Below are 19,248 nucleotides of genomic sequence, written 5' to 3'. Positions count from 1 at the left end.
TATTCCCCACACTCTGCAAACAACCAAAAACAAATCCCTCCCCAACAAGAAAACAAAACAACCCTCACTCCACAAAATCAAAACATAGCCAAAACAAAACTCTCCAAAACAAAACAAAACAAAAAAAATCCCCAACTCCACAGAAAGTCAACGATTGTGGATCCCTGGGTCAATGTGAGCTCCTGAGGATAAGAGGAGGTTCTTTGGGAAAGGTGATAAGTGTCCATGTATATGTCATGGGCAAGTTTTTAATTAATGTATAAAATAGTGTATATCTTATGTGGGACTGTTGAGTCAAAGGCACATTTTAAAATTTTGACAAATTGCAGAAGAGGATAGTGCTGTCTAAGCAAATATGAAATCCATGTATATAATTAAAATTTTCTTAGTATCACATTAAAAAAGGAAAAAGAAACACAACTAATTTTAATAATGTATTTAGCTCAGAGTATACAAATTTTATCATTTAAACATATAATGTAAAAATCACTAATGAGATATTTTATCTTCTTTCTGAACAGTCCTCAAATCTCAGTGTACATTTTACACTTATTTCCCACCTAGCCACATTTCAAGTGCTCAAGACTATGTACCATACTGGATAATGCTGATCTAGAATTTTTCTTCCCCATCCTTACCTATTGGTTCAGGGGAGCAGTCAGGTAAATTCTGGTCCATAGCTCAAATCTTGCCTGTGGCCCTGATTTTGTATGGGCTAGAGGCTGAGTGGTTTTTATTTTAAAAAAGTTGTTAATAAAGATACAGAGGAATATGTGGTCCAGAGCATATGTGGCCTGAACAACCTAAAATATTGACTATTTGGCTCTCAAGAGAAACACTTTGGCAAGCTCTGGTCTGGTGCAACTCAGGTTTGTTCATCTGCAGCGTCAATGTACTCATGTTTCTTTGCTTTTGTGAGGCTTCACCTTAGCCGCACACACACCTAGATGAGACTAGAAGCATCTCTGACTTTGACTTCTTGCATAATCAATTCTTCTTCCCCTGCCCCGGTCAATCTAGCTAAAGATTTTCCCATTTTCAAAGAACCAACTTCTAGCTCCATTGATTCCTTGTATCACTTTAAAAATTCCTTTTTTTTTTTTTTTTTTGCTATGTCCCTTGGCTTGCAGGATCTTTGTTCCCTGACCAGGGATTGAACCTGAGACCTCAGCTGTAAAAGAGTCCTAACCACTGGACTGCCAGGGAATTCCCATCTGCTTCACTTTTCCCCACCCTAATCCCTATTATATTCTGCCTTCTTGTTTTGGTTGTTTGCTTTTTTTTTTTACTTTTTTTTTTTTTAGTTTATTTTATCCACTTGAGGTTTTTTCTTTTTGAAATTTTTTGGCTTCTTGATTTTTCTATTACTCAAAAAAGCTTCACTTCCCCACCCTCCCCCCTCCCCACCCAGCTTTCTGACTTTGTGCTTGTGCTCTCAACACTTTCACAATGATTTTCTGCTTCTCAATAAGGAAAGAGCACCTGATCCTGTCATGGACAGATTTAGCCCACCTGGAACCCCACAGGCCTGGCTGACACAGTGTTTTATTTTGTTTAGTCGCTCAGTCATGTCTGATTCTTTGCCACCCTATGGACTGCAGCACGCTAGGCTCCCCTGTCCTTCACCATCTTCCAGAGTTGGCTCAAACTCATGTCCATTGAGTTGGTGAGGCCATCCAACCAATCTCATCCTCTGTCTCCCCTTTTCCTCCTGCCTTCACTCTTTCCCAGCATCAGGGTCTTTTCCAGTGTGTCGGCTCTTCGCATCAGGTGGCCAAAGTATTGGAGCTTCGGCTTCAGCATCAGTCCTTGCAATTCATTTCCTTCAGGACTAACTGGCTTGATCTCCTTGCTGTCCAAGTGACTCTCAAGAGTCTTCTCCAGCATCACAATTTGAAAGCATCAATTCTTCGGTGCTCAGCCTTCTTTATGGTGAACACAAAGACAGGGAAGTATTCAATATTTCATGAAGCATATCAATTCCTGCTATAAATTTCGAAGCAGCAAAGAAAAATAACAGGACGTTGAATTCGTCCAAAAGTTTCTGTTTTGTTATGTTAACTTCCTTCCCTGTTTGTGAGCGCATGCTAAGTCGCTTCAGTCATGTTTAACTCTTTGCGACGCTATGGACTGTAGCCTTCCAGGCTCCGCTGTCCATGGGATTCTCCAGGCAAGAATTCTGGAGTGGGTTGCCATGCCCTCCTCCAGGGGATCATCTCAACCCAGGGATCAAACCTGTGTCTCTTTCAGCTCCTGCTTTCGCAGGTGGTTCTTTAACACTAGCGCCACCTGGTGTGAATTCTTTCCAAAAACAAGTTGATATTTATATATTTAAGTGGTCACTACCATCTATGGGGTTGCACAGAGTGGACACGACTGAAGCGACTTAGCAGCAGCAGCAGCAGGGATGTTCAAGCTGATTTCAGAAAAGGCAGAGGATCCAGAGATCAAATTGCCAACATCTGCTGGATCATGGAAAAAGCAAGAGAGTTCCAGAAAAACATCTATTTCTGCTTTATTGACTATGTCAAAGCCTTTGTGTGGATCACAATAAACTGTGGGAAATTCTGAAAGAGATGGGAATACTAGACCACCTGACCTGCCTCTTGAGAAACCTATATGCAGGTCAGGAAGCAACAGTCAGAACTGGACATGGAACAACACACTGGTTCCAAATAGGAAAAGGAGTATGTCAAGGCTGTATATTGTCACCCTGTTTATTTAACTTATATGCAGAGTACATCATGAGAAATGCTGGGCTGGAAGAAGCACAAGCTGGAATCAAGATTGCTGGGAGAAATATCAATAACTTCAGATATGCAGATGACACCACTCTTTTGGCAGAAAGTGAAGAGGAACTAAAAAGCCTCTTGATGAAAGAGGAGAGTGAAAAAGTTGTCTTAAAGCTGAACATTCAGAAAACGAAGATCATGGCATCTTGTCCCATCACTTCATGGGAAATAGATGGGGAAACAGTAGAAACAGTGTCAGATTTTATTTTTTCTGACTCCAGAATCACTGCAGATGATTGCAGCCATGAAATTAAAACACACTTACTCCTTGGAAGGAAAGTTATGACCAACCTAGATAGCATATTCAAAAGCAGAGACATTACTTTGCCAAGTAGTCATGTATGGATGTGAGAGTTGGACTGTGAAGATAGCTGAGCGCCGAAGAATTGATGCTTTTGAACTGTGGTGTTGGAGAAGACTCTTGAGAGTCCCTTGGACTGTAAGGAGATCCAACCAGTCCATTCTGTAGGAGATCAGCCCTGGGATTTCTTTGGAAGGAATGATGCTAAAGCTGAAACTCCAGTACTTTGGCCACCTCATGCTAAGAGTTGACTCATTGGAAAAGACTCTGATGCGGGGAGGGTTTGGGGGCAGGTAGTGAAGGGGACGACAGAGGATGAGATGGCTGGATGGCATCACTGACTCGATGGATGTGAGTTTGAGTGAACTCTGGGAGTTGATGATGGACAGGGAGGCCTGGCATGCTGCAATTCATGGGGTCACAAAGAGTCGGACATGACTGAGCGACTGAACTGAACTGAACTGAGGGATTTAAACACCTGAAAATATGAGATGCTCTAGCAATATTACAATTTCCAAGTGTTTGAAAGAATTCAAAGGGTAATTATGAAGGGCTACCATGAAGGGTTGTCTAGGTCCCAGGGACGTTTCATTTTCCTTTGGCTCTTCACCCCAAGGTCTCTGTTGCCTATTTCTCTTTGTAGCTACCACCATCTAGAGAGTGACTGGGATAAGAGGCTTTCCTCTATCTGCCCATGAAAGCAGCCATGCTTAACCCCACCGTTCTCGGTGCTTCCAGGGATCAAACCTGAGTCTCCTGTGTCTCCTGCATTGGCAGGCAGTGGGTTCTTTACTACTGACCCACCAGGGAAGTCTAAAAAATAAGGATTCAGTTCAGTTCAGTCGCTCAGTCGTGTCCGACTCTTTGCGACCCCATGAATCGCAGCACGCCAGGCCTCCCTGTCCATCACCAACTCCCGGAGTTCACTCAGACTCACGTCCATCGAGTCAGTGATGCCATCCAGCCATCTCATCCTCTGTCGTCCCCTTCTCCTCCTGCCCCCAATTCCTCCCAGCATCAGGGTCTTTTCCAATGAGTCAACTCTTCGCATGAGGTGGCCAAAGTACTGGAGTTTCAGCTTTAGCATCATTCCTTCCAAAGAAATCCCAGGACTGATCTCCTTCAGAATGGACTGGTTGATTACCAAGCCCTAATTGGACTCTCACTTGCCCATTGCACTGTCAATACTTAACAAATTTATCCTTTCTTTGTCTAAAAGGTATAAAAGCTTACTGCTCTGGTCAATTCTTCAGATCTTCATTCTCTTCTGAAAGCTCTCACGTACATGTGTGCATGCTAAGTTGCTTCAGCTGCATCTGTCTCTGTGCGACCTGATGGACTGTAGCCCGCCAGGCTCCTCTGTCCACAGGATTCTCCAGGCAAGAATACTGGAGTGGGTTGCCATGCCCTCCTCCAGATGATCTTCCTGACCCAGGGATCAAACCCTGTATTTGCAGGGGGGGTTCTTTACTATTAGTGCCATCTGGGAAGTCCAAGATGTACATGTAAGAACTTACATGTATATGTAAGAACTTAATAAAGCTTTTATTCCTGTTAGAAGGAGGAAGAAAGTGATAGGAAGTTTGGGATGGACATGCACACTCTGCTATATTTAAGATGAATAATCAACAAGGTCCTACTGTATAACACAGGGAACTCTGCTCAAAGTCATGTGACAGCCTGGATGGGAGGGGAGTTTGGGGGAAAATGGATACATATATATGCATGGCTGAGTCCCTTTGCTGTCTACCCGAAACTATCACCACATTATTAATCAGCTATAAGTGTAATTTGTGCTCAGCCCTGTCTGACTCTTTGCATCCTCATAGACTGCAGCTCGCCAGGCTCCTCTGTCCTTAGAATTTTCCAGGCAAACAATACTGGTGTGGGTTGCATTTATACTCCAGTATAAAATTAAAAGGTTTTTTCTTTTTTTAAGTAGTAGTAGTCGCTAGAGTCGGACACGACTGGGCGACTTCACTTTCACTTTTCACTTTCATGCATTGGAGACGGAAATGGCAACCCACTTCAATGTTCTTGCCTGGAGAATCCCAGGGACAGGGAAGCCTGGTGGGCTGCCGTCTATGGGGTCGCAGAGAGTCGGACACGACTGAAGCGACTTAGCAGCAGCAGCAGTAATGATACTAATACTAAAATGAGTAATAAAAGAAAAGAAATCTGAACGGCTGGCAGGGCTCCCAACATTTACAAACCCTGCGACTCTGCAATACACTCGGTCGCAAGTCTGGGGGCCACAGCTCCTTTTTATATGCAGGGAGGGATGCCTTCTGAGGAACCGTGTGTATTACCTGAGATGAGAACTACACTTCCCAGAAGGCTCTGAGGCACAGCTCTAGTGGGGCCGTTGCGGAGTTGCATGCTGGGAAAAAGAGGCCATGAGCTTTCAGCTCCGCAAATTCCCCGTTTTTTGGACTACGTTTCCCAGAGGGCTCAGGGCACGAGCCCGTTAGCCTCGCCGGGAGTTGCATGCTGGGAGACGCGCTTTCTGCGCGTCGTTTTTTTTTTTTTCAAGCTCTGGTTTCCTGGCGACGCTGTCCGGAGTTAACCTGCACGCCTGCGCTCCCTCCCTGCCTGTTAGTTGTTGGGCCCAGAGCGGTGAGTAATTAGCATCCCGGGAGGAAACCTGAAGTGGAAGGCAATGGGCGGTGGCGGTGAGGGAAAAGGCCAAGAGCCCCGAAACGGAGCGTCGGCCTGTGGCTTCGGGAGCCGCTGCGGAGGGAGTGCGAGCGTGTGCGTGTGTGTGTGTATGTGTGTGTGTGTGTGTGTGTGTGTGATGGGGCTCGGCCTTGTCTACAGACTAAGGTGCGCGTGGGCGTAGGTGAGGGACACGGGCCGGGTCCCTGCGGTTGTGACGCACTTGCGCGTGAGTGTGTGAACGGGGGAGGCGACCCGGCCCCATCCCTGCGGCTGTGCCCCCCCACCCATCCCCGGTGCGTGTGAGCCTCGGGCTCGGACGCCTCCGCTCCGCGTGAGTTCGACGCGCGTGGGCTCTGGCGGGGACGGCGGGGCTGAGAGAGCCGCCTTGACGTGTCTGTGGGATTGGCGGAGCCGGGCGCCGTGTCTCTGGCGGGGGCGTCAGGCGGTGTGTCGCAGCCGCGGTGTGTGAGTTTGTTCAGCTGTGACAGGTGCAGGCTGGCCCCCGGGTGTGTGAGCACGGGGAGGGGGTGTGTGACGGTATCACCTGTAGCTCCGGTGTCTCCGCTGGTCCCTCCGCCCTCACGTTCCCACCGTGCAGTACTTGCGGGGGCACAGCGGCCTCCAAGAGACGTGGGAGCCCGAACCCTTTAATGAAAAGAAAATGACAGGAATTAACACAGGTCTCGTCATGAGATGGCGGCAGATGAGCTAGAGGTGCCGTCCTTCTAAAGTCCAGGCCACCTGAGTGACAAGATGGAAGGGTCTCGGGGCGGGGGAGGCGGAGATTCTGTTTTGAAAGGGAGAGGTCCCTGACCTGGGAGGTGCGGGGACGGGGTGGCGGGGTACCCCCAATTAGTAGAGCCTAGTCTCCCGGAATCTCTGAAATACATCTGGGTGCACCCTTCTTGTTTTTGGTGCTTTTTTTCTTTTTTTGAGTATAATTGCTTTGCAATGTTGTGTTAGTTTCTGCTATACAACGAAGTGGATCAGCTGTAAGTATACTTATATCCCCTTCCTCTTGGACCTGCCTCCCAGGACCCCCACCAGTCCCACCCCTCTAGGTCATCACAGAGCACCAAGCTGAGCTCCTGTGCTATACAGCAGCTCCCCCTGGTTGTTTTACACTTGGTAGTGTGTGTATGTCAGTCCTAATCTCCCAGTTCGTCCCACCCACCTCTCCCTGCCCCAGCTCTGTGTCCACATGTCCATTCTGTAGGTCCCTGTCTCCATTCCTGCCCTGGAACTAGGTTCATCTGTACCATTTTTCTAGATTCCACACATATGCATTAATATATGATAATGGTTTTTCTAACTTCACTCTGAGAGACTGTAGGTCCATCCATGTCTCTACAAATGATCCAGTTTCATTCCTTTTTATGACTGAGTAATATTCCACTGTACATATGTACCACATCTTAGATGCGGTCTTGGAGGGTATTTTCTCTCTCTCTCTCTCTTTTTTTTTTTTTTTAAGCTTTATAAAGACTTATGCTGTCACCCAGGGTTGGGCCCATGCTTTCCTTAAAATTAATTTTAGCTCTTTAATTAGATTTTTCTGTGTGAAGCTCACTGCTTAAAGTCTATTCTCTTTAGGAAGGATGAAAATATCTCTTTATGGCCTTTAACTATGTAACTTCTATTTTTCAAGACTGACACAGCTTTCCCTCAAAGGGTTTGGTTCAAAACTACTGGTGTGAAATAGCTGAACTTAAGCAGGCAACAAAAAAGTACAGTTATGTATCAGGGAGTATAGTTTTTGGTTTGCCAATTTGGTCTTTGAGGAAAGCAATTACTTCATTTGGAGACTGGAAATGGGAGGGTATTTCCTGATGTAGTCTGTGCTCCGGAAAGGCCCCAGCATCTCATTCTGTCCTTTCTTTCCTCCAGGCCAGCTATCCTCCAGAAAAAGCATCCTGAAGAAGAAGACAGATTATCACAGATCTTCACATCAAGTCCCAGGTGAACTTTTTGTTCAGTAAATGACCTGAATCTTTAGCACTTAAGAATATTTGCTTTCCTTGACCTGAAATGTCCTCTGTATTAACTCAGTAATTGCTTCCCAAGCAGTTGTGCAGGTGTCTTCCCCATTGACCAGCCCTCTCCCATGAGTACTCACGTATTCAGTAGGCAAATTGTTCACATCCTCCTGTGTGATCTTCTAAGAATCCAATAGGATCGAGGGATACCACTGGGAGGTTAATGTTAGCAGTTTTAGCATGTGATATGATAATATAATATCATTATGATATTAATTTTTAGGTGGAATCAAAGGCTACATATCTTTGGTCTTTTGCACAGCACTGACTTTCAGAGCACAGTAAGAAAGGAGAAGGGTTTGATTATTTTAGTCAGTTAATGACGAAGTGTTCAGCTTTGTGAGGTTTTTTAGAATGGAGTTTGAGCAAAGGTCTTTGTCATTGAAGGCAAGGTTTTTTTTTCCTCTAGTAATCAGTAAATAGAAATTTGTTGTATCAGCTAGGTCTTATTTGAGGTCTGACAGTTTCAGTTACATCTTTTTACGAATGATGAGAGGCAGTATGGTTTGATGATGCGTGTGGGTTCTGGATCTCGAGCAGGGTTTGGCAAACCTTTTCTCTAAAGGGTCACATATTAAATATTTTGTGGTTTGTGGGCCACATGTGGTTGCAAATTGTTCTTTTTAATAGATTGTATTCTTTAGAACCATTTTACTTTTTTTTTCCAGTTAGAACAATTTTAGTTTTACAGAAAAATTGCAAAGAGTACACAGAATTCCCAGGTGCCCTGCACCCAGTTTCTCCTATTATTTACAACTCATATTAGTATGGGATATTAGTTACAATTAATGAACCAGTTCTGGAACCTTACTGTTAACTGAAATCCATGCTTTATTCAGGTTTCCTTAGTGCTTTTTTTTTAAACAGTTTTGACTACATTTATTTATTTAGTTTTTTGTTATTATCTGGCTGCAAGGCATGTAGGATATTAGTTCCCCCACCAGGGATCGAACCCTCACACCCTGCAGTGGAACTGCCAACATCTTGACCGCTGGACCACCAGGGAAGTCCCACAGGTTTCCCTAGTTTTTAAACAGTGGTTGTCATCTGTGGGATCCTGGGATCCCATCCAGGACACCACAAAGTCATGTAGTCGTGTCTCCTTAAGCTCCTCTAGGCTCTGTTGATTTCTCGTACTTCCCTTGTTTCTGACAACATTGGTGGTTTTAAGAGGAACTGGTCAGGTATTTTGTAGGCTGCCCCTCTGTTGGAATGAGGTTTTCCTCATAAGCTTATGCATTTACGGGTTTGGAGAATTCTGGGTGATGTACCCTGAGAGCTGCTAGGAAGAGGGCTTCATTCTCATGATGTCAGATCATAACCAAAGTACTTCCAACTGACGGATTCTATGTGTCAATAAATGAATTTATTTTCTATGTTTTATACCTTACATATTTTCTTCTAATAGCATTGCATGCAACGAGAACACTAACAGGGTTAGGTTATTTAGTGTTTATCTACAGGACACTGGCTGAAGGACAGATTCAAAAGCAGAGTTCACCCTCCCTTCAAGACTAAGACTAAGCAGCATCAAGGTACTTATCAGTATCTGCGGGGCATCTTGGCATTTTAGCCATTTTTTTCCCAGTCAGTCCTCCAATGTATGTGGGAGGATGTAGACATCACAGAGTTGGTTTAGGTATTAGGAAGTAAAAAGAAATGAGATGTTATTCAGATTAAAAAAAAAAAAATCCCCAAAATAAGGTATTCAGAGATATTTCTGCAAGTTCAAGAGGTCCTCTTTGAAAAAGAGAGTGGAACTTTATCTTTTGAGAATCTGTCTCAACATGTATGTGTGTTTATATAGATACAGATATCTTGATTATGGTGTGTATTGTATATAAATATGTATATATGCATATTGAGAAACATCGTTTCGATAGCCTGATTTTCCTACTGACAATATAACCTGAAAATTTGTTCATGTCTTCAAGTATTTCTTCTGACTTAGCATTGAATAGCCCTCTAGTACATTTTCACTTTGATATTCTGCATGTATTTATGCAGCCAGCTTTGCTGGATTCCAAATGCCAGACCCTATCTGGGTAGTTCTCTCTCCGCCTTGTCCGCCTGCCAAGTCCTGGTGACTTCACCCTGACCACAGGCCGGAAGAGCTCAAGTTGGCATGGTGCAGCCCCTCCCACCCTGGATGGTGTGAATGACAGTAACGGGCCCTCTGCCCAGAGTCCCCCAGCCTCCATCAGTGAAATTTGAGGGCCTGGTCTCCACACAAAACCCCCCTCTGTCATCACACCAAAGGTAGGTTCAGGAGCTTCCCTAAACCACCCTGAGGTTTCATAACTCAGGACTAGAAGGGACTCCTGGAACTCACCAAACGCTGCTCCATTCCCGGTTGCTGTGAATGACAGGGCAAGGATGCAGACTAACAGCCGCCAAGGAGGCAGGTGCACAGGGTAAGGCCCAGCAAGTTCCCACCCTGGGGCTTCCGGTGCCTTCTCCCGGTGAAGTCAGGACGCCAGCTATTGTGCCAACATCAGCGAGTGACAGTATGCTCAGAGTACTGCCAGCCAAGGAAGCACACCTGAGCTTCAGTGTTTGGAGTTTTCACTGCGGCTTCATCACATGGACATAATTGATTGGTCCTGTGGACGTAGGTGATTGATTTGTTGTCCAGATGTTGATCTCAGTCCCCAAGTCAACTCATAGCCCATGACCCATGGTCTCCCCATCCCCACCCATCACCTGAGTGGTCTTCCTGGTATGGCCAGCTCCCACCCTAAGGTGTGGTGTGGCCTGCCCCTACCCACACAAAGACATCCCTGTTATGTGCAATGTCCATTACCTCTCAGAGGCTGAGGGCCAAGGCCGCACCTCTCTTTGGTCAAGGCCGGATTTTCAACCATATCCCTCACCAGGGAGCTGGCCAGGAATCCTCCCACTCCAGTGTCAGATCTAATTTCAAGACATAAAAGCTCCTCTGCCCCATCAGCTGGGTTTCCTGGAGTTTCAGGGAGAACTTGATTTTTCCAGAACCCTTTTAATCTTCTCCAGGTGTGTTTTTGTGGGGGAGCTTGTAGGGGAAGAAGATGGGGTTCTTTGGCAGTGAAGGTAGAGGAGTGAGAAGGCTGTACTAAGTCATTTGGGGACCAGGGTGCACTTATTTTCACGCCTCGTTTTCCTCTTGTAGATCTGGCATCTCTGGATTTTGTGTCTTCAGTAAGGGCGACCCCAGGAGCACTGATCAGTCCTTGAATTCTAGAACTATGGCCCACGTGAGTATGTTTTGCATCTTGAGCTGTGATGTCTGGGTCCTGTGCATACTTCAGTGAAATACTGTGAAGCCTCCTGCCCAAGTGAGTCCCACCAAAGACCTGCTCCCCTGCTCTTCCTGCTCCAGCAAATAATGATGCCATGTAGCCCTGTGCCCACCTCTGTGGCTGAAGTTTTTCACTGAACCCTTGACCTAGTTACTCAGTGTCTCTCCTCTGCTCACTTTTTTGGTCAAGAGTAATTGCAACAATGGAAGTAGAAACTACCTTGAGAAGTATTTGAGTCAGGTCCACAATTTGATGAGTTCTAGATGTTGGTCCCATGTGACCACATGAGATTCCTCTTTCACCTCCACTGATCTTCCCAGGCTCATCATCCTTTACGAAGAATTGGAGTGTGATGAAGCCCTGGCTCAGATCATGTTCCTGTCAGGGGACTCAGGAGATGAATTTTGTTTTAAACAGACCTGTCTCTGTGTTTCCAAATCGTTTAATACTTATTTCCTCTAAATCAGGAAAAAAGAAAAGGCAGGGTTAGTGGATGATTAACAGGTAAGAAGGTCATTTCAGGTAAAAGTAATAGATGACCATATACTCCTGGAATTGGGGAACTTAAAGACATTTGACTCAATCTAAATGTGTGACTGTAATAATTCAGTCTAATCCGTTCATATTGACAACTTACAGTGAACAGTGTCAGATTTGTGATCTCTGAAGAAGATTTAGCTTCAGAATCAGGGACCAGGCTTGATCACTCAAAAACTTTTGTGTAGTAGAGTTTTATTAAGAGACAGAGAAGCTTCTGACATAGACATCAGAAGGGGGATGGAGAGTGCCCCCCTTGTTAGATTTTAGCGAGCTGTTTTTTGTTTGTTCAGTTCAGTTCAGTCGCTCAGTCGTGTCCGACTCTTTGCAACCCCATGAATCTCAGCACGTCAGGCCTCCCTGTCCATCACCAACTCCTGGAGTTCACCCAGACTCACGTCCATCGAGTCAGTGATGCCATCCAGCCATCTCATCCTCTGTCGTCCCTTTCTCCTCCTGCCCCCAATCCCTCCCAGCATCAGAGTCTTTTCCAATGAGTCAACTCTTCGCATGAGGTGGCCAAAGTACTGGAGTTGCAGCTTTAGCATCATTCCTTCCAAAGAAATCCCAGGGCTGATCTCCTTCAGAATGGACTGGTTGGATCTCCTTGCAGTCCAAGGGACTCTCAAGAGTCTTCTCCAACACCACAGTTCAAACATCAATACTTCGGTGCTCAGCCTTCTTCACAGTCCAACTCTCACATCCATACATGACCACAGGAAAAACCATAGCCTTGACTAGACGGACCTTTGTTGGCAAAGTAATGTCTCTGCTTTTGAATATGCTATCTAGGTTGGTCATAACTTTCCTTACAAGGAGTAAGCGTCTTTTAATTTCATGGCTGCAGTCACCATCTGCAATGATTTTGGAGCCCCAAAAAATAAAGTCTGACACCGTTTCCCCATCTATTTCCTATGAAGTGATGGGACCAGATGCCATGATCTTCGTTTTCTGAATGTTGAGCTTTAAGCCAACTTTTTCACTCTCTACTTTCACTTTCATCAAGAGACTTTTGAGTTCCTCTTCACTTTCTGCCATAAGGGTGGTGTCATCTGCATATCTGAGGTTATTGATATTTCTCCCGGCAATCTTGATTCCAGCTTGTGCTTCTTCCAGCCCAGCGTTTCTCATGATGTACTCTGCATAGAAGTTAAATAAGCAGAGTGACACTATACAGCCTTGACGTACTCCTTTTCCTATTTGGAATCAGTGTGTTGTTCCATGTCCAGTTCTAACTGTTGCTTCCTGACCTGCATACAGATTTCTCAAGAGGCAGATCAGATGGTCTGGTATTCCCATCTCTTTCAGAATTTTCCACAGTTTCTTGTGATCCACACAGTCAAAGGTTTTGGCATAGTCAATAAAGCAGAAATAGATGTTTTTCTGGAACTCTCTTGCTTTTTCCATGATCCAATTTGATCTCTGGTTCCTCTGCCTTTTCTAAAATCAGCTTGAACATTAGGAAGTTCACCGTTCACGTATTGCTGAAGCCTGGCTTGGAGAATTTTGAGCATTACTAGCGTGTGAGATGAGTGCAATTGTGCGGTAGTTTGAGCATTCTTTGGCATTGCCTTTCTTTGGGATTGGAATGAAAACTGACCTTTTCCAGTCCTGTGGCCACTGCGGAGTTCTCCAAATGTGCTGGCATATTGCATGCAGCACTTTCACAGCATCATCTTTCAGGATTTGAAAGAGCTCCACTGGAATTCCATCACGTCCACTAGCTTTGTTCGTAGTGATGCTTTCTAAGGCCCACTCCACTTCACATTCCAGGATGTCTGGCTCCGGGTCAGTGATCACACCATTGTGAATTTCTGGGTTGTGAAGATCTTTTTTGTACAGTTCTTCTGTGTATTCTTGCCATCTCTTCTTAACATCTTCTGCTTCTGTTAGGTCCATACCATTTCTGTCCTTTATTGAGCCCATCTTTTTGTTTGTTAGAAAGCTATTAATCAGATAAGAGAGGTGAGGGAGTTTCACCTCAAGGCTGAGGGAGTTTCACCAGTCCCACCCCCCCACAATATGCATTTTTGAGGTAGGATAGAACAGGTGTGTCCTCCCCCAGCCATAAAACAATTGATATGAATACTGGTTTGTTGAGCTGTTATCAGCCCAAGGTTTGAGAAAAGAAAAAAAGTTAGTGTTAGGTGGAACCATTTTGAAGAAAGGCAAATTCCAAAGCAAATACATAATTTCATTAACATAAGCTTAAGAAAAGCATTTCCATAAGAAAAGCACATTGGTTAGCTCAAGGTTTGAGAAAAGTTGAGTTCAGGTGGAACTAGGTATCGTCATGGCAACACAGAATTTTAAGAGAAACCCCCTTTTAATTTTGTATAGACAAAAAAATCTGTCACTTGTAGTTTGTTTCTTCCTGCCGCTTCAGGGCGAGATTAAACAGTTGCAGCCTGTTTCCTCCTTTGGAGACCCCTGGCCTTCCTGCCTGTTACCCTCTCAATATGATGGAGTAAAAAAAAAAAAAAAAAAAAAACTGCTTTTGTCATCACAAAGGCCGACTGTGTAAAAGATAACCTGTCAAAATGATGAGCCTGAAGCTTGAAAACGTTCAAACCTGCAATCCTGATTTTCTAAGATAAAAGATTTTATATTCAGGAAGCAAACCCCTGGCTTTTTTTTTTTCCTTTCTCCTTAAAGAGAACAGAAATGCTATAGGAATGCACACTTGCTGAGAATTTATGAGACAGGCATGTAGCAGGCTCGGTACTTGTGAACAAGAGAAACCTGGGCTCGTTTTAGCCATTTCCTGGCAGAATGGCATGGTTAGAGTTCCCCAGGGTGTCGATTGTCTTCCTTGCAGCAGGAGGGGCTAAGCGTCAGTCGCAGCGGTGACCTCCCTGGCCCCCACCCAGGTCCCAGGCCTCTAATCTGCTCACTGTGTCCACCCCTGCACAGAGTAGGGGCCTCCCTCCCCCTCCTTCATCTTCAAGTTATGTCCTTCTCCTCCATCAGGGACGCAAGGGTTTGGTGACCTTCTCGGATGTGGCCATCGACTTCTCTCAGGAGGAGTGGGCATGTCTGGACTCCAGGCAGAGGGACTTGTACTGGGATGTGATGCTGGAGAACTACAGTAACCTGGTCTCACTTGGTAAGTTCCTTGCCTCGGACAACCCAGACTCTGTGCTCGCACCATCAGCTCCCTCCACGGTGAGCTTCAGGACCACCTTTCAAGAGCCTCATTGAATTTCTTTCTTCCTGCTCCCAAGGGACATTTTGAGCTTTGTCCAGTCGGAAACGGGCATCACGTGTACACCTGTACCTCCTCACCCATCAGCAGTCTTCCTACTGCTGTCTGGCCCTCATGTAATTATTTCTCTTCCTTAATGACCAAAGGGTTGATTAGGGTTATTTAGCTTATGAAAATAAATGTACTTATTTATTTCATGACCATCTTTGGAGAAACCAAGCTTCATGCTATGAGCCCACGTTTACACCCAGATTGCTGTTGGTGGTACTGTGGGGACCTACCTTAAGGGAAGATGGCCTGACACATGACATGAGTTTCTCTAGCATACCAGCCTCTGTAGATGCAAACTGAACAAACAGAATCCATGTAAAACCACACTGAGCATATTCCACTCCCTACACACTGGACCTGAAGTGAGGTTGAAAGTTGTAATCTGTGAATTCTGAGTTAAACACCAGATGATATCATCCTGTAAACATCTAAGGAAATTTCTTATTTTTCTGTTAGCGAAATAACAGCCATAATATGCATGGCTAATATTGTGCTTACTATATGCCAGGAAGCATCCTGAGCATGGTGTGTGTGTGTATTAATACCTTTCATCCCATTCTCACTAGTTTATGAGATAGGAACAGTTACTATATTACTATAGATCAGTATGCTAGGGCACAGGGTGACGGTCAGTCAAGGAGGCAGAAGCAAAAATGGAACCTAAGGTTTCTGGCCCCCAAATCCATCCATCCATGCCCCAGATTTGAGGCATATTGTATAGAGGCATGTTCTACTACCCAGCTGGTTTCCTCTCTGTCCTCCAATCCCTTCTGTTTCCTGAAGTCTTTTATCATTTTGACATTTAGATTATGACACATTTGACTGAAATGCAATCAAAAAAATCTTGTGCCAACAAGTTTTTTCCCAAGTTCTGCCTCTTGTGGCGTTTCTCTTCTTTTGAAAGCAAGACATCTCATTTCTATGCCAGACACAATGCTCTTATGGAAGCAAGGGAGAGAGCTTTGATGGTTGAGGGGGAAAGATACCAAAACAATGCAGAGCAGACCTTGGACAAGGAGCAGCTGCCCCCCTGAGGTGTTTGGGGGGCTCCCCACAAAGGTCTCAGGCCCAGGGCCTCTGAGGAAGAAGTTACCACCTTGAACTTGATCTTCACCCGTTTCCCTTCCAGTTGATTTTCCTTCTCATGTTTCACCCCTGTTGAGAGACAAGGGCATAGGAAACAGGACCCTGTGCCATCAGTAGTTTCTGAAATGTGGTTATTTTCATAGCTTCACGTGCTTTCTTCATTATATAATAATAATTATTATTTTTGGTGATACTGCTTCTTGGGTGCTCTATTCTTCCATCATGAAGCAACATCTGCTTGTGTCTCTTTTTGTGTCATTAGCAGTTGCTGACACTCAGTACCAAGATTCAGTATTTCATTGGGGTTCAAAATGATGATATTCTATCATTGCCTCTTCATTTGTTCACTGTAATAATTCTTTAAAGAGAAACCATGATCCACCTGCTTATTAGTGGTGTAGTGAAACTGCTCACATTGAAAGGTAAATCTTTGTTCTTTTAAGGAAAAAAAGTATTAGCTTTTAATAACAAAGGGTTGGTGTCCTAGCCTGCTCTAAGTTGGCCATTTAACATTTTTTTAGTGTTTTTATGAACTCATTAATTTAAATGTTTGATGTTTTGTAGTCCCTTGAGTTAGCATCTTTATCGATGCTCAGATTTCTCTAAGCATTGCCTCATAAATGTTTCACAGTCTTATTATTAAATTTAGTTCTACACATCATCTTTTGAATGTTGAATCTTTGTATCAGGAATTACTTTTAATGATAGTACGTGTGTGTGTATATATATACAACCATCCAACTATATCTTTTTGTTTTTTACAGTCATAGTATATTTGATTTTCTTGGTTTTCCAGGCTTGTCATCACATCTACAAATTGTGATCTTTTTCATCTTCATTTTTGAAATTTGTCCCTCCAGGTTTTTTTGTTTTGGGTTTTTTTTTTTTTTTTTGCTTAATTGTTACAGCTGATAGGAAATAGTAGAGCTATTAATAATAATCAGTGCCTTTTGGGTTTGATTTTAGCAGGAATGTCTCCAGTGCTTCCTCATTAAGTATTGTGATGCTAGACATGGAATCTGCATCTTAATAAGAGCTCTAGGTGATTCATATTTTTCCCACTGGAGAAGTTTTATTTCTGTTAGAGAAGGTTTTGGTTTGTGATTAGTTTTGGTTTTGTTTCCTTAAATAATAACAAAATATGTTGGATTTTTTTGTTTTTGTGTGTGTGTGTTTTGGTTTTTTTTTTTTTTTCCAGATTTGGAATCACCATATGAGACCAAGAGTTTACCTTCACAAAAGAACACTTATGGGATGAATTTTTCCAAACGGACCTCAAATAGAAAAAGTAAATCCCGTGGCCTTGACTGGACATGTGAAGGTGAGCTGGACAGATCACGGGCCCCTCAAGAGGGACGTGCCAGTCAAAGGATAATCAGCTGTGGGGATACCCCCGCTTATAGAGAAAGCACCCCTGTTCGGCCACAGCAGAGACTCCCTAACAGGGAAAATTCCTATGAATGTAAGGAATGTGGGAAGGCTTTTAGCCGAGGCTATCAGCTTACTCAGCATCAGAAAATTCACACAGGTGAGAAACCCTATCAATGTAAAGAATGTAAAAAGGCCTTCCGTTGGGGCAATCAGCTTACCCAGCATCAGAAAATCCACACTGGCGAGAAACCTTATGAATGTAAAGACTGCGGGAAGGCCTTCCGATGGGGCTCGAGCCTCGTGATCCATAGGAGAATCCACACAGGAGAGAAGCCTTACGAGTGTAAGGACTGCGGGAAGGCCTTCCGGCGCGGCGACGAGCTCACCCAGCATCAGAGGTTCCACACCGGTGAGAAGGACTACGAGTGCAAAGACTGTGGCAAGACCTTCAGCCGGGTGTACAAACTCATTCAGCACAAGCGAATCCACAGTGGCGAGAAGCCCTTCGAGTGTAAGGACTGCGGAAAGGCCTTCATCTGTGGCTCGAGCCTCGTGCAGCATAAGAGAATCCACACGGGGGAGAAGCCCTATGAGTGCCAGGAGTGCGGCAAGGCCTTCACCCGCGTCAACTATCTCACCCAGCATCAGAAAATCCACACGGGGGAGAAGCCTCACGAGTGTAAGGAGTGCGGGAAGGCCTTCCGTTGGGGCTCGAGTCTCGTGAAGCACGAGAGAATTCACACGGGGGAGAAGCCGTATAAATGTACAGAATGCGGAAAGGCCTTTAACTGCGGCTACCACCTCACTCAGCACGAGAGGATCCACACTGGCGAAACGCCTTACAGATGCAAGGAGTGTGGAAAGGCCTTCATCTATGGCTCTAGCCTCGTCAAGCACGAGCGCATTCACACGGGGTTTAAGCCCTATGGGTGTCAGGAGTGTGGGAAGGCCTTCAGTCACAGCCACCAGCTGACACAGCATCAGAAAACCCACACTGGTGAGAAGCCCTCTGAATGTAAGGAATGTGGAAAGGCCACATGTAACCACGGAATCCACCTTCGAGACGATGAGAGGATTCCCACCGTTGAAAAGCCTTTCGTGTACAAAGGCCTCCCTTCAACATTCGTTTCTTCCACGACATGAGGAAGATTCGTGTTGAGAGTGAATGCAAGGAAGCCTTCACTGGTCGCCCTTCTGCTTACAGACTATCAGAAGTCGTGTGAGTGGTGAATTTGGAGAAATCGCTTTTTTTTACTGATCACAGCATACTCAGCTGTCAGCGGTTATCTCCTGGATTAGGTTAGTTTCAAGGAGAGCATAGAAACCTTCCAGTACCGTTTCATCTCTGTCGTATTTCAAATGTGTTCTAAGGTGAAACTCTGGTAGTGGAATGTGTGTGGGAGAGCTTTTCTTGTGGCACTTACCCCAACCTGTTACCACCACCCTCCCACCTCTCACTGCCTGAGAGACACTGGAAAAATGAGCTCTTACCCGCTGTGCTTTATTTGTGAAGTGGGGCTAATCACACCTAACTAATACTGCTGTCATGGTGATTAGATGAGTTTGGTACATGTGAACTCCCTGAACATGTATCTGGAATATTGTGTAAGCTCAATAAATATTAGCTGCTGTTGTTGTTCTCATTAGCATTAGCGTTGCTATTAGTTATTAGAGGAAGACATCCTGTAGGAGCAGTGAGTTGAGAAAAGCCTATCAGAGTTCCATAAGAAAATATAGGGACTTCCCTAGTGGTCCAGTGGTTAGACTCTGCGCTTCCACTGTGGAGGATGCAGGGTCAGTCCCTGGTCAGGGAACTAAGATCCCACAAACCACACAGTGCACCCCAAAAAAAGAAGAAGAAAATAGAGGAGATTGCCATACCGTGGGGCGGGCAACATTTTTTAGCACACAGAAAACTCTCAATGGGAAATGA

At 44.7% G+C, this 19,248-nt stretch overlaps 1 protein-coding gene across 14 annotated transcripts; it reads left to right on the top strand.

The window, feature by feature from the left end:
• Window positions 1-5,573: 5,573 nt before the first annotated feature.
• Window positions 5,574-18,961, top strand: ZNF331 (zinc finger protein 331). Of its 14 annotated transcripts, none has more exons than XM_070771636.1 (6): window positions 5,574-5,709; window positions 7,639-7,710; window positions 9,251-9,322; window positions 10,936-11,020; window positions 14,573-14,708; window positions 17,143-18,961. In XM_070771636.1, the coding sequence occupies exons 4-6, from the start codon at window positions 11,012-11,014 to the stop codon at window positions 18,456-18,458; spliced, it is 1,461 nt and encodes a 486-aa protein (XP_070627737.1). In that variant the 5' UTR covers window positions 5,574-5,709; window positions 7,639-7,710; window positions 9,251-9,322; window positions 10,936-11,011; the 3' UTR covers window positions 18,459-18,961. The 14 variants fall into 14 exon arrangements, with proteins under 14 accessions (XP_070627737.1, XP_070627736.1, XP_070627730.1 ...); XM_070771635.1 differs by having other exon boundaries at window positions 9,238-9,322; XM_070771638.1 differs by lacking the exon at window positions 5,574-5,709 and adding an exon at window positions 5,714-5,765 and having other exon boundaries at window positions 9,238-9,322.
• Window positions 18,962-19,248: the final 287 nt, after the last annotated feature.

Source organism: Bos indicus, chromosome 18, assembly GCF_029378745.1.
Source record: "Bos indicus isolate NIAB-ARS_2022 breed Sahiwal x Tharparkar chromosome 18, NIAB-ARS_B.indTharparkar_mat_pri_1.0, whole genome shotgun sequence".
Taxonomy (NCBI): Eukaryota; Metazoa; Chordata; class Mammalia; order Artiodactyla; family Bovidae; genus Bos; species Bos indicus.
Note: the sequence above shows the minus strand (reverse complement) of the source record. Positions and strands in the feature narration are given on the sequence as shown.